Source organism: Rattus norvegicus, chromosome 16 (assembly GCF_021556685.1).
Source record: "Rattus norvegicus strain SHRSP/BbbUtx chromosome 16, alternate assembly SHRSP_T2T, whole genome shotgun sequence".
In the NCBI taxonomy this organism is placed as follows: domain Eukaryota; kingdom Metazoa; phylum Chordata; class Mammalia; order Rodentia; family Muridae; genus Rattus; species Rattus norvegicus.
This window is the reverse complement of record NC_141549.1, coordinates 52,474,794-52,487,958: the sequence shown is the minus strand read 5'-3', so window position 1 is coordinate 52,487,958 and position 13,165 is coordinate 52,474,794. Positions and strand designations below refer to the sequence as shown.

At 48.7% G+C, this 13,165-nt stretch overlaps 2 protein-coding genes across 1 annotated transcript in view; both read right to left on the bottom strand.

The window, feature by feature from the left end:
• Positions 1 to 13,165, bottom strand: part of Erich1 (glutamate-rich 1) — a gene marked incomplete at its 5' end in the record, with an annotated part of 52,793,804 nt that overhangs the window by 31,176,405 nt on the left and 21,604,234 nt on the right.
• Wwc2 (WW and C2 domain containing 2) overlaps positions 1 to 13,165 on the bottom strand; it is a 164,197-nt gene that overhangs the window by 35,705 nt on the left and 115,327 nt on the right. Inside the window, 6 exon segments of the mRNA NM_001109111.1 lie at positions 371 to 457; positions 538 to 618; positions 1,005 to 1,134; positions 4,935 to 5,554; positions 6,636 to 6,725; positions 12,229 to 12,471. Coding sequence (NP_001102581.1) covers positions 371 to 457; positions 538 to 618; positions 1,005 to 1,134; positions 4,935 to 5,554; positions 6,636 to 6,725; positions 12,229 to 12,471 — 1,251 coding nt within the window.

Sequence of the window (13,165 nt, the reverse complement as noted above, 5' to 3'; positions counted from 1 at the left end):
TGTGCCTACTGGTGGGCCACACACAATCATCTATCTGCGTCTCCCCATAACTTCATTTTTTAAAAAAGATCTTTTTCATTTTTAATTTGTGTATCTGCGAGTGTCCATGTGCAGGCATCGCAGAGGTCGGAGAGGGTGTTAGACCCCCACAGCCTTAGTTGCAGGTGGTTATAGGTGCTGTCCTATGAGAGTGCTAGGGAAACAAATGTGGGAGCCCTGGAAGAGAATCGGGAATTCCTACCCACTAACGGTCTCTTCAGCTGCCCACCCTGGTCCCCATATCTTCCATTCCGACGAGCTGTTTGATCCCAAGCAGAATCCCTGCAGGACACTTTGAGTCCGCACTGTTTCCTGTACTGACGTTACTTACACCTTTGAAGAATGAGGTATCGAGAAGGCATGCAGGTTTCGGAGTTGTGCTATAATCACCATGAAACTTGAACTCTTTGTATCGTATCTGTCAAAAGAGACACAGACTGAAACAGAGGAACAGAGAAGAACCAGGGCCCGGCAGCTCCCCTCACCCTCCTATGTTACCTGAGTCCTATCTGCACCTGTGCAGTCTCCACAATGGTGACATCCTCTTCCCTGTAGGGAATGTCTTCAATCTCGCCAGGCCTAGAAGCAGGAGCAGGTGGACGGTCAGTTCACAGGGACACTGACTGGCTACTCTTTGCCTTCCATTCTCGTGGATGCTACTGATTTGGACAGGAATCAGGCCTGACTCTAAGCTCAGGGAACACATTTAAATGTCTGGAATTCCTAAGCCCAAGAGGCCACTATCTTAGAGGATTTCAGACACGTTCACAAGGCATTCCATGTGCCAACACGCATTGGCCCAGCACCAGGTCAGCTGCCAATCCTACACCAGTCTGCTCGACATTTCTACGGCTGGCAGGGACCGCTTCACCTTACAGTGTATGCAGGGGACCGAGTCACCATACAGCGTGCACCAGCCTAGCTGACGCATGCAGGGACTGAATGTGCCCCTGCCGGTTCCTTACTGCTTCACAGAAGCTTCGTAGACCCCACTGTCTCCAGCCACAGACTCATCAGAGGCCGCTGCGGACACACGAGCAGTCTTGTCTCCTCGAAGATGAAGTCCTCTTCTTTTGGGTAACGACTTTTCCACATCTAAGGTGGAGAAAATGATGCCATCATTAGTTTCTTGTTGGGAAAAGTATAAAACACTCACACCATAGACACCCGAAGTACAATTTCCTTCTTAAAGACAAGAATATTATTTCCCATATTCACAGATGGGATGAGAGAAATCTGTGATTCATAGGGTTACTTGGGAAAAAACTGTTTTTGCTTTTGTCTAAAGAATTATTTTAAAAAGATGTATTTTATGAGCATTGAGTGCTTTGCCAGCATTTATAGAAATACACCATGTTCATGCAGTACCGACAGAGGCCAGGAGATGGCAGTGGATCCCCAGGTCTGGCGTTACAGGCAGTTGTGAGCCACTACCTGGGTCCTGGGAACTGAATTCCAGTTCTTTGCAAGAACATCAGCTGCTCTTAACCGCCGTGCCTGCTCTCAGAGCCGACCCCCATCAGACTGATAAAAGCAGGTTTATCTATTTAAGGGAGCGTGTGCATCGTGTGTATGATGCACATGTGGAGGTCAGAGGACAACTTGAAGGACCGTCTCTCCTTCCATCACGTGGGTCCTGGGGAAGAAACCCAGGCTGCCAGTCTTGGATGCAACTGCCTTAACCCACTGGCCCATCTCACAGGTCCCTGCCCTAATTTCAAGGCCGGGATACATAATTTGCATTGTCCCCAGCTTCTTCCTTCAGGCTTCCGTGAGCCACTACAAACTCCGGCTAAGCAAGCACATGGTCCCATCAAACACAGGGACTGTTTGTACTGAGGAACTCCAGCTACTAAAGAGTTTGCTCCCGCTTCTCTCTACACAGTCTGCTCCATCTACGTTACTCTTCTATCAGAAATTAAAGAGAAAACACCTCTGACTTACAGCACTTCTCACCAGCTAATAATATCACTAAAAAAAAAAAAACCAACTTTTCTGTGTGCTACTGAATCTCCAGCTACCACTTAGCTTTTATCTCTAACTCATATTCATACACCAGCATCCAGCAGGGAGCAAGGAGCACTCATTTAAAGCTCGCTCTGTACTGTAATAAGCTGCAAGCCCTCGGAGGTCTTTCATCCTGCAGTGAGTGAGCGAGGAGCGGTCTTGGTATGCATTTCGGCCCCCCTCTGAGTCGTGACTTTACATCCGGTTAAGATGTTTAAGTTTTAAGGCTTCAGATTACAGGATTGATTGCTGCATTCTCTCTTTTATTTCTGCAGTGGGGAATGCTTTTGCCTTGATGATGAAGTGCCTTCTCTTTGCCCACCCCCCTGTGTGAGGGCTGAAGATGACGACAAGATTTATTGATTACCCTCAGGAATAACCATGGCAAACAGAACTGACTTTGACAATGACAGAGACCAACTGTGGGAAGGCTTCATAGTTATTCCACCTTGGTTTCTGTCATCCGGCAGGGACTGGTGCAGAGAAGCAACCTGGCTAAAACTCGGCTCCGCCTCACTGTGGGGCCTCAGAAGCAGTGTCCTTCCGAGCAAGCGCCCTTTGCCTTTAAGAGGTGGGATGACGCTCCTTGAACAGAACGAGCATTGGCCCTGAACAGTTAGCCCGGATGCTTAGAAAGCATGCCTTCTGCTGTTTTCAGACCAGAAGTTGAAAGCTCACTGCAAACAGGGTCCTCCTGTGCATTTTTCAAGTCTTGGGGTACAGCATGAAACCCGGGGCGTCAGATGTCCTAGGCAAGCACGCTGCCACACAACACCAGGCCTAGGGTGCCTTCCAAACAAGAGTGCTGTGTAACATTTACAAGGTTGCTTTTTTAAAAAAAAAGAAGTCTTATGGGAACGTCCCCCAGTCACCGTCTCAAGCAACAGAGTCATCAACAAAGCATCGAATCAAGCATTAGGACCAAGGCAGTGGGTCAACTGGGAACTGGGAACTCAGGATCATGTGATGGACCTTGGGCTGAAGTTTTCGGGACTCTCCCCCATTCTGGGCATTCTCCATGTTGACAGGATATTGAGAAATGCTGACCAGAGAATACTCCAACTATATAAAGGGCAAAATCAGCTGAAGATGCTCACGGAGTGTCAAGGAAGGCCTGAAAGGCAAAAAAAGCAAGAAAACCGGCACATCCAAAAGCGCTGGGCTTTCTCTGCTGTCCCCAGCCCGCACTGCTGTGTGGAGTGTTACACACCCCTGTGCATGAGCTCTGGTTATCACACAGGCGAACCGATGTCCACACACTGAGAGTGTGCACCAGGCAGGCTCCCTGGGGGTTAACCCTCTCGAATTCTGTGGGGGCCACTGTGAGAGGAGGAACGAACGGGTCTAGAAGACAGGATTGCACCAAAACAGCCTTGGGGTCCAGCAAAGAGCACAGGTATGCCTGCTCCACCGCACTTCTCACTCAGGCCACAGGGGGGCAGCACAGTGTGGCTGCATCTCCCACGTGTTTATGTGCAAGGTGTGGTATTTAACCCGCAATGTTGGGACCTCTCTGAGAGAGGGCATACAAACCATACAAAGGTTTAATCCACTCCAGCCCCGCCTCAGGCCACTGATGAGAACACAGAACACCAGCAGTCAGGGTCAGAAAACCCTAGATCAAGCTGTATTCATCTTTAAAGATCGCAACTGGTCAATCAATTAATACGTAGGATTCCTACACTTGTGTATACAAAGGGAAAAAATCTTCTTAAAACAGCAAGGACTGGGTTCTACCGAGGTTGTCCTCTCTGCATAAGGGGACACCCTGGCACATGCTGACAGAACAGGACTTCCTGGCAGGAGCAGAGTTCGCTTGCTTCAAGACCAATAGAATGGACCATCCTCAGAACACGGGGTTCTTATAAACCTACGGCACGAACTGAGAGCTTCCATAATGCAGAGGAAGCAAGGGTAAACACTGAAAGGGGCTCAGCACTGTGAGGAAGGCCCTGCTCTGCCCACGTCCTCCTGGAGCTGCAGTTAGGAGAGTCGCCAGCAGGTGGCAGAGCAACGCCGGACACGGAGCAGCAGCTGCTAAGTAACGGGGCAGGAGAGCCTGGCACAACCCAAAACCTGTGTTTATATACAATTCCCCGAGCAAGCTCAACACTGAACCTTCGTGTTAATTAGCAAATATGCTAATTGACTTTGTTTTTGTCTGTTTCAGGTCAATTTTAAGAACACTCTCGTCCCTTTGCTATTTCTGAACTGGGATCCAGGTGGAAGTGTGATGCTCACAAAACGCATCATAGGCATCCACCTCCAACAGAGGCGCCCTGGACCACATCTCCACCCATGGCTGGTCTACTGAACAGGAAGGCAGTATGTTTTGAGTGTGCACATGGATGTGTTTGTGTGCAGAGTCTGTAAATGGGTGCTAGTATGTCTACGCTGGCAGTTGACACAGGGTGTCTTCAGTAACTCTCCACCCTACTTTTGGGGACAGAGCCTCTCACTGAATGTGACAGAGCTCAGCAGATCTATCTGGCTGTGGCCAGGAAGCCCTGGGACTGCCCCCACCTCTGCCTCCCTGCCTGGGAGTGCAGGTGTGAGTTGCAGCAGTGGCTTTTATGCTGATGACGGGGATGTGAATTCAGATGTTCATGCTTCCCACACTGCACCGTCTCCTCAGGGACAGACAGGTTGGCTAGATGTGCAAGGCCCTGGGGTCCACACCCCAGTACCACTGAGCCAAGTATATTCCCGTCTGGAACGGTAATTTATATGTGACAGAGACAAGAGTCTAGGTATAGAATAAATACTCTGTAAAGAGCACCATGGAGAAAGGGGAGGAGAACCATATACTTTCTTTACATGAAGAAAGGTAGCACAGTCCTTCCTACAATGGCTCAGGGGACAGTGGGAAAGGAAGGGTCTGCATTTACCTGCTGATCCTTCATACAGCAGCCCTCCAGTGCATTCATCAAGGTCTTTATCCTCAAGGAGAGACTGAGATGGTCCTCCCGAGTCTGAGTCCAGCAAGACCTGATTCTCACCGAGGCCAATGTCAGCAAAGTGGCGACTCAACTCACAGTCTTCCAAGTCAGCAGTGAACTGGTGCGGAGAGGTGTCATGAGAAGACCCTGGAAATGTGCTGTCCAAGACCAGAGGAGAGCCAGGAGGAGACAAGGAGGAGAGAGAGGACCTGGAGGAAAGGGACGTCACCGACTTAGAGGCCTCCGTCAGTGGGGGAGTATGGCTGGTGGCTGCAACTCCCAACCCACAGAGCCCACTCTGGCCGGGCTGGCTGGGGGACTTGACCACCTCATTTTCGTGGATGGTGGTGATAGGTCCGGAAGGAATGTAGCCACCCTTCTCTTGAAGAAGGAAGTCCAGTTTGTACTGATAATCTGTGTCCATCTGGTCGCCCTGGCTGCTGTAATAGAGGTCACTGGAACTGAGGGAGTTGAGTGAGCCTCTGCTGGAGGTGTTCAGAGAGCCCCGGCTGGAGGCCAGCGACCCCAGACTGCTCCCAGATGACATGGACAGTGTGCTGGACGAGAGGCTGGAAACAGGAGAGCAGCACACTGTAAACCCTGCACTGCATACCAACAACCACATCCCCACCGGTTCCTTCAGATTCAGGAAGGGAATGGAAAGAGCCCAAGTGTCAATCCTACTGCCCTGGGCAGGGACTCACTGAGGGAACAAAGACTTCCCCTACCCACTCATTACTGTCACCAACATGGCCCCCACGTACACCTTAGCAACGCTGGTCTTTCTAAATGATACATGGCACACGGCTGCCAGGAGTGGTGACACACGCCTTTAATCCTAGAACTTTAGAGAAGAGGCAGAGGATCTGAGTTCAAGGCCAGCCTAGTCTACATAGCCAGCTCCAGGACAGCCAGGGCTACACAGAGAGTCTGTCTCAAAACTACATGCATGCATGCATGCATGCATGCAGACATACATACATGCATGCATGTATAAGTAAATAACCATTTTAAAGAATTTCATAATACAGGTGGGTAAAGTGGCATGCTCCTTTAATCCCAACCCCCAGGATGCAGAGACAGGTGGACTTCTGTGAGTTTAAGTTAGGCCTGGTCTCCATATCAAATTCAGGCCAAGGCAGGGCTGCACAGTAAAATCATTGTTCCCACTGTCCATGATGTGCTTTTGTAAAATTTAAATAAAAGCCCACATCGAATGCCTATTTGTAAACCAACTTGCAGAGCCTACCCACAGCAACTTCATTCTTAGTCAGTGTCGCTTCTGTGGCTAGAGAGAAAGGGCACAGGTAGAGGCCGGGAGTGTGAGGGTGACACGCTAAGAGAGACTCCCGTGTAAGAGTCACAGCAGTGGTTTCACTGAGGATCTCCCAGTTCCTGAGTAACAGGTGGGTAGCGGCATAGATACGACAGATAAAGCAAGCCATCTTTCTGCAGGATATTTCAAAAATACATTCGAAACATAAATATGGAGGTTAGAGGGAAAATGTATTTCTAAATTTGGTAATTCAAACATTAATTGAGTGGGCATAACTTATTTACTTTTAAGAAGCTAAAAGCCAACTAAAGAGGACCCAGGACATGCCTGAATGCTGTGGAAAACATTTCCCTTGAAGAACATGACAGGCTTACCTTTTAAGTTGTGAATACAGGTAAGTAGTTAATTTAGTAGTTTCTTCAAGTTTCTGTAGCAGCTCTTTTCTTTTCTCTTCCAATTTCAATCTAGGAAAAATAAAAATAAAGAAATTAATTTTCAAATGATAGTGTGGAAACCCAAACTAAACAACAGAAAACCTCAGTATCCCAGAATCATGTGTAAGAAGGGGGGCTGTCAGCTTGGCCTTGGTAAAGAGAAGACAGAATAACCAAGAGAGACGGAGCAAAACTTCACAGCCATGACAAATGAAGTGGGGGTTATGTCCAGTCCAGAGCTTGGAAAACTTTAAATGCTGGCAGTGTGAACTTTCCTCAGTAAAGGATTTGGCCCCAGTCAGGGAGAAATGGCAAGGAGGTCCAGCAGCCCACACTGAGCACAGCAACAGCCTAAGCAAAGACCTGGGGATCTTACGGGACTGTAGGCTGGCTTCCTGTTGAGAAAGCATTGGGTAGCAATAATAAGGAAATGCAAAAGGTGACTGAATTGATAGAGTATGGCTGTAAAATAGCGCTAAGGAGGAAGAAGGCCTTGCTAACTTCCTGGGAGCTTTAACAGCTGAGAGAGATGGCTCAGCTGCTGCTGTGGGCTGAGCTGGCCATTTCAGTTTCAACATGAAGGGGCCTTCCCAGCCCAATCCTGTCTTATCACCCGGACCAGATCATCATACAGGTAAGAGCGCTGTAGAATTTTATCTTAAAACAAAAAAATTCTGTTTCAAAACAGGTCAGGAATCCAAGGAAAATGCACAAGCTACATCAGCCGGGGACTTGAGACGCCATCCAAGGAAGGCGGTGCCCTGGCCCTGGTCTGGGATACAGAGCTTGTGAGCCCAGGATCCTCTGGCAAGCCACTGGCTCACCTTCCTTGCCTGTGAACGGTGACTAGGATCCTGCTGTGTGCAGCAGATAAGGCAGTTAAAGGGATCAAGGACCAAGGTGTGGGAAAGTGCCCTACGGACCACAGGACAGTCCACTCGCTCACAGCTCTGCAAAGTTGTGATATACACAACTAGCCATACTGCTTTGAAGAAAAAATAAAATCTCCCCAATTTCATTTTATTTATAGGTACCTATTCCTTGGACGTGTCTACAACATAATTTCTATTATGTGTTATAATTAAAAAGTAATTCTTGCCATTTTCTATAACACCGGCATGATCAATTCTTTTACAATTTTTTCAACTGCATTTTAAAGAACAGTCTACTTTTTGAAATCTCTTAAACAAATCTATTCAATCAGGAAGAAAAATTAACAGTCAGAAGACACAAAGGACTGAGGAAAGCCCCAAACACTGCCAAAACACATACTACAAATCAGTTTTATTAATAAGTGTGGGATGATGTCACAGGTAAGGCAGGTACAAGATAGGAGGAGGCCTGTCACTGGACGAGAAGGAAGATGGGCGGGAGAAAAGTGTGAAGGAAGAGGAGACTGGAACAGAAGAGGAGGAGGAGAGAGTAGCCAGGAGACAGCACGGAGGCTGACGTTAAAGAGTCCACGCTGCACCTTTACAGGTTGTTACTAATGTTCTTAAGGGGTGGATGTGCACAGGGCTATGTATGTTTAGGTGGGTAATTATATCTTATCAATTAGGTTAAAGGTTATTGTGTTGTGTGTAAGAAAGCGTGTGTTGTCTAGAGACACTGGGCTGCCACAGAGTTGGGATGTGTGTTTCTGGCATGGAAACCTGCCTTGGGAACCACATAGGTAGAGAGATGGCTGCCAGCTCAGAGACAGGCCTTCGGCAGTGTGATATGGGATGGAGCAGAGCAGATGAGAGGCTTTGCTGACTGAGAACTAAGATATCCAGCAGATATCTTGGGGCACTACGGTGCCACACCTAGAGTGGGTAAAAGACAGCATTTTATTTTTTATATTTTTACAAGAACACACAGGTAACACATATGAGTTGTATTAATTTCTCTCCAGGCTGTGATGCTGTGCCAGCTCCTGCAGGCTGGCTCTAAACTGCTGCTGCTTGACTTTTGTACTCATGTGAGTGAGTGTGTGTGTGTGTGCGCGCGCGTGCAGGACGTATGGTGTATGGTGTGTGGTGTTATGTATATGTGCGTGTGTGTGTGTGTGTGTGTGTATGTAGGGTATATGGTGTGTGTAATATGTGCACTGTGTGTTTGTGTGTGTGTGCAGGGTGTATGGTGTGTGTATATGTGTGTTTGTAGGGTGTATGGTGTGTGGTATGTGTGTATGTGTGTTTGTGTGTGTGTGTGGTGTGTGTATGTGTGTTTGTATGTGTGGTGTTTGCAGTGTGTGTGGTGTTTGCAGGGTGGTATGTGGGGGGGTATGTGCGGTGTGTGTGGTGTGTGTGAGTGTGTGTATGGGGTATGTGCAGTGTGTGTGTAGTGTGTGAGTGTGTGTGTGGTATGTATGCCAGAGGTTGATGTCTGGTATCTTTGGAGATCATTTTCTACCTTGTTTATTTTTACTTTTATTTTTATTTTAAGTATATGGCTGTTTGCCTCTGTCTAAGTTTGTGTACCACATGTATGCATTGCCTGCAGAGGACAGAAGAGGGTGTCAGATGCCCCAGGACTGGAGTTATAGGCACTATGTGGGTGCTGGGAATCGAACCTAGGTCCTCTGTGACAAGAACGGAGGGGGTGAGAAAGGGAGAACAATCTCTCCTTTGCCCTGATGAATGTGGCTTGTGCAGATACTCCTTGTCACCACTAGAGGGAGATCTCAGCCACTGCTGTGGGCTCACTGCCTGCTTCACATTGGCAGCAGATACACAGGACGGCTGAGGATTCAGTGTCTTGAGATCACAGTCCTGGAATAATGAGGTACCCACAACAGGAAAGCTCAGAGCAAGGCAGCAAGAAGCTTTCTTTGGTGGTCACAGCGGCAGCAGCAAGAAACAGAGACTCTGGTGTTGATGACATATTCAATGAGGAGGCTATGAGAACTCTCCTTCCTAGGGTGCTCCTGGGTCCCACTTGCCTGCTCTGCCACTGAGGACGTGCAGCTCAGAGAGGAAGTCTCTGAGTCAAGGTTCACGGACAGGACGGGAGCAAAGCAATAATAAATGTGTAGAGTTCCCAAGTGTGAGGGTGCAGCACCAGGACAACCGAGTCGTGAGCTCACGGGAGGCAGCAGACGCGTGTCTCCCTCTGGTGCTGAGGTAGAGGCAGAAAGAGACTGAATAGGAACAGAGAACAGCAGCATTAGCAACCAAAGCCAGGCCCTGCTGTGCTGCATCTGTCTGAAGTGGAGACCTGGTCCAGTGGCGGCTGCAGCAGAAGGCTTTGATCTTTAGCATGTGGGAGGAGGGGCCATGAGAAAACAAGACAGAATAAAACCATGGAGCTAAGTGATCACACAGGAAGGCTTGAGTCCCCTCTCCCACAGCAGAGATGGGGATCTGCCCTTGCCCTCACACACCTAAAGGACATTTTTATGCACTTACTTACTTCGTATCAGAGTGGCTTGACGGGGATCTGCCCTTGCCCTCAGACACCGAAAGGACATTTTTATGCACTTACTTACTTCGTATGGGAGTGGCTTGACTTCCGAAGGACTCAGCAAGTCAGCACGTTACACACATGATAACCACATCCCTTCCTGCCACTCTCCAGTTTACTCCCCAGATGGCACAAAGCCCCTGGCTTCTTCTCACTGAATATTATCATTATTTTATGTAAGGGCTACGTAGCTTCTGCTTCTGATAAGTTCCAACCCACCACTAGAGATGTGACGTCACTACGTGTGCGCCAACCACAGTATAGAAGCCCTGAGGAACCAGCCATCCCCAACAAGAGCAACAAGCATGGTGCCCGCCATGCCTGTAAACGCTGGGAGGATGGACATGTCCCGCTCTCCCTGCGCAAAGCCAAGGAGGACCGAGCAGGCCTTTGCAGACTCACCTGCCAAGGAAGGCACCGGCCTTAGCTTGTAAGATGAACACCAGGGTCAGGAGTCTCCATAGCCCTGGTTCTCAACCAACCATGGATCAAGGTGCTCAGGGAAGATCCCGAGTTTGTACTGATCACATGATCGCACGTCCTTATTCCCTAAGCTACACACTATGCCGCTATTTCCTGAGCATCTGCATTTCGCTAGGAATCCTATGCAATCTAGAAAGTGTTCAAGCTCACGAGAGGACATCCACATTTTTTTGTTAACACTACACAACATGTACAGGACAACTATGGCTTGGGTGTCAGGGAGGGGTCCTGGAACCAGCCCCTGGGAGAGCAAGGGGACAGTGCATGCATTATAGTAAGAGCTGCACAACATAAATGCACCAGTATTTTTCACGGGAAGCTCACAGAGGCTGCCTGTTTCACTCCATCCACTGATAATCTCTGCTGGAAATGTAAGTTATACAAACGAAAACAGGAATTTTTCTTCCTTTGTTGGTGCTTATACCCAGACCTTCCTCACACCTTAAGCTAAAACTCCGATCAGCACTAGGCAGAGAAAGCAGAATAAGGGAGGGGGACGAGAAGCAGGGATGAGGCAACAGTGAGAATTCATTTGAACATGTGCAGTCATCAGAGGATTTGCCTTAGGGACCTGCTTGTGCTCCCTAAAACCAGGATGCTACAGCCATATGGTGTCTCCATCAATGTAACTCCTCTAAACGGCTAAATTCAAATTGCTCACAGGTGAGGACCTAATCAGGAATAGCAGTTTTTCCCTCCCCGTCCCACTGTTCCCACACTTTCAAAATATTTCGACATTTAAATCTAGATATTTATTGAGAGGTAAGGATTAAAAAGCAAGAGAAACTGTTCTGGATGGACATTTGAACTTATCTCCCGGTCTGAAGCACACGCAGGTTTGCTCTGGGGCAGACACTGCTCCTCTCGAGCTCTCTGTGACAGGCACTGACTTGAAAGGCCAGTTTGTCACCAAACAGGCACCCTGACACAGCAGCAGTATGCGGGCGTGGGGCTCTGCTGCAGGTGTGCTCATATCTGAGGGACACACACACGCACACGCACACACACTCGCATCTCCCCATCTGCCTGCAGGACTGGATATTTTAGAATAAATAACTCTCACACCTTCCCACAGAAAAATCAAAACACTGCTCAGAGTGATTGCTTCTGCTTCAGAAGCAGGTTTCAACTGACAAGCCGCATACAAGGAACATCTTGTGACTGATTAGGATATCAAAGAGAGCAAGCTGTCTTTTCCTTTCCTGATGAAATTAAAAGCAATGAACATATGACTTCTTGTCAGTAGAGGAGGAGACCAGCCAGCAAGGATCACTTCGTAACAGTGTAGGCTGTCTTCATCAGAGCGCAGCAGGGTTCAGCTCCTGTTATCAGGCTTGCTCAAGGCTGTACTGCATTCCTGACTTTACGTCAACATTCCTTAGTTATTCCTCATCTGTCACGAGCCTTTCACATTCCTAACAGACACAGAGGGACCTATACTTGGGGCACAGGAGGGGTGTGCTTCACTGCTCTACAAAGACATTTCTCTTGCTTTGTTTCTGAGTCTACTAACAACAAAAGCTATTTAGAGTCCCAAACCTGGAGATATGTCACCAGTAAGACACAACCACAGGTCCAAGTCACCGTGTTCCCAGAAGAAACGAACCTCTCAGCCAGCGCCCTGCTCGGCAAGCCCCGAGCAGCCACCAGCTCCTCCTCCAGGCGCTGGCGTTCTGCTTCCAGGCGCTCCAGCTCGTCTTGTGTGCGTTTCTGGGGTGTGATGAACTGCAGCTCCTTCAGAAGCTCTTCTTTTTCATTAATCAGCATCAACTTCTCCTTCTCCACATCCAGAGCCCCAGGCCAGGCCTCACCATCCAACTTTGACAGTTCAATTTTCAAGTTAGCCATGCTAAAAGACAGAGAAGATACAAGTGTTCAAGACTCCTGCGAAAGGAGACTCCAAGCCTAGGCCTGTCTGGGCACAACTGCAATCCATGCACTCCCTGAGACGTAGCGCGTGTGACAGCCACACACTCCACATCAGGTGGACATAGGCATCTAAAGCAGGTGCCACAGGCGGGCATCCCGGATGGGAGTGTGGTGTCGTGATGGGAGGGGTACCTACAGGCTGAAGCACACCAACATGCTAGGGGCCCCCAAAATGCTACTGCTGAAAGTTAGAGTCTTCTGGGTAAAGCCTCCATCCCCCAGACAAATGGTCCTTCCCAGAGCTGGGTAGAAACTGGAGTCTTGCTAGATCACAGAAGGAAGACTGAGTGGGGCTTTGGTCAACTCAGACTAAAGCAAAATCAGTTCATTAAGGTTTCACATCACCAAGGATAATGGGTCCTCCCAGCCCCCTTTCCTCAGGCCTCACACTGGGAAATCTCCCCTCCACAGGCCTCTGCATGGTTAGCATTAATTACAGAGTAATCTTGTGCTGTCTTGGGGGTTATGGCTTCCAACCTCTGCTCCCCTGCTGGTTGTCTGGCTGCACAGAGCAGGCACAGTGGACCTTAACCAGGGAAGCAAAGGTGGCTGCTGTGGCAACCACAGAGTGGAGGAGGAATGGACAGAGGAAGACAGGGAAGGTGCCACAGCAG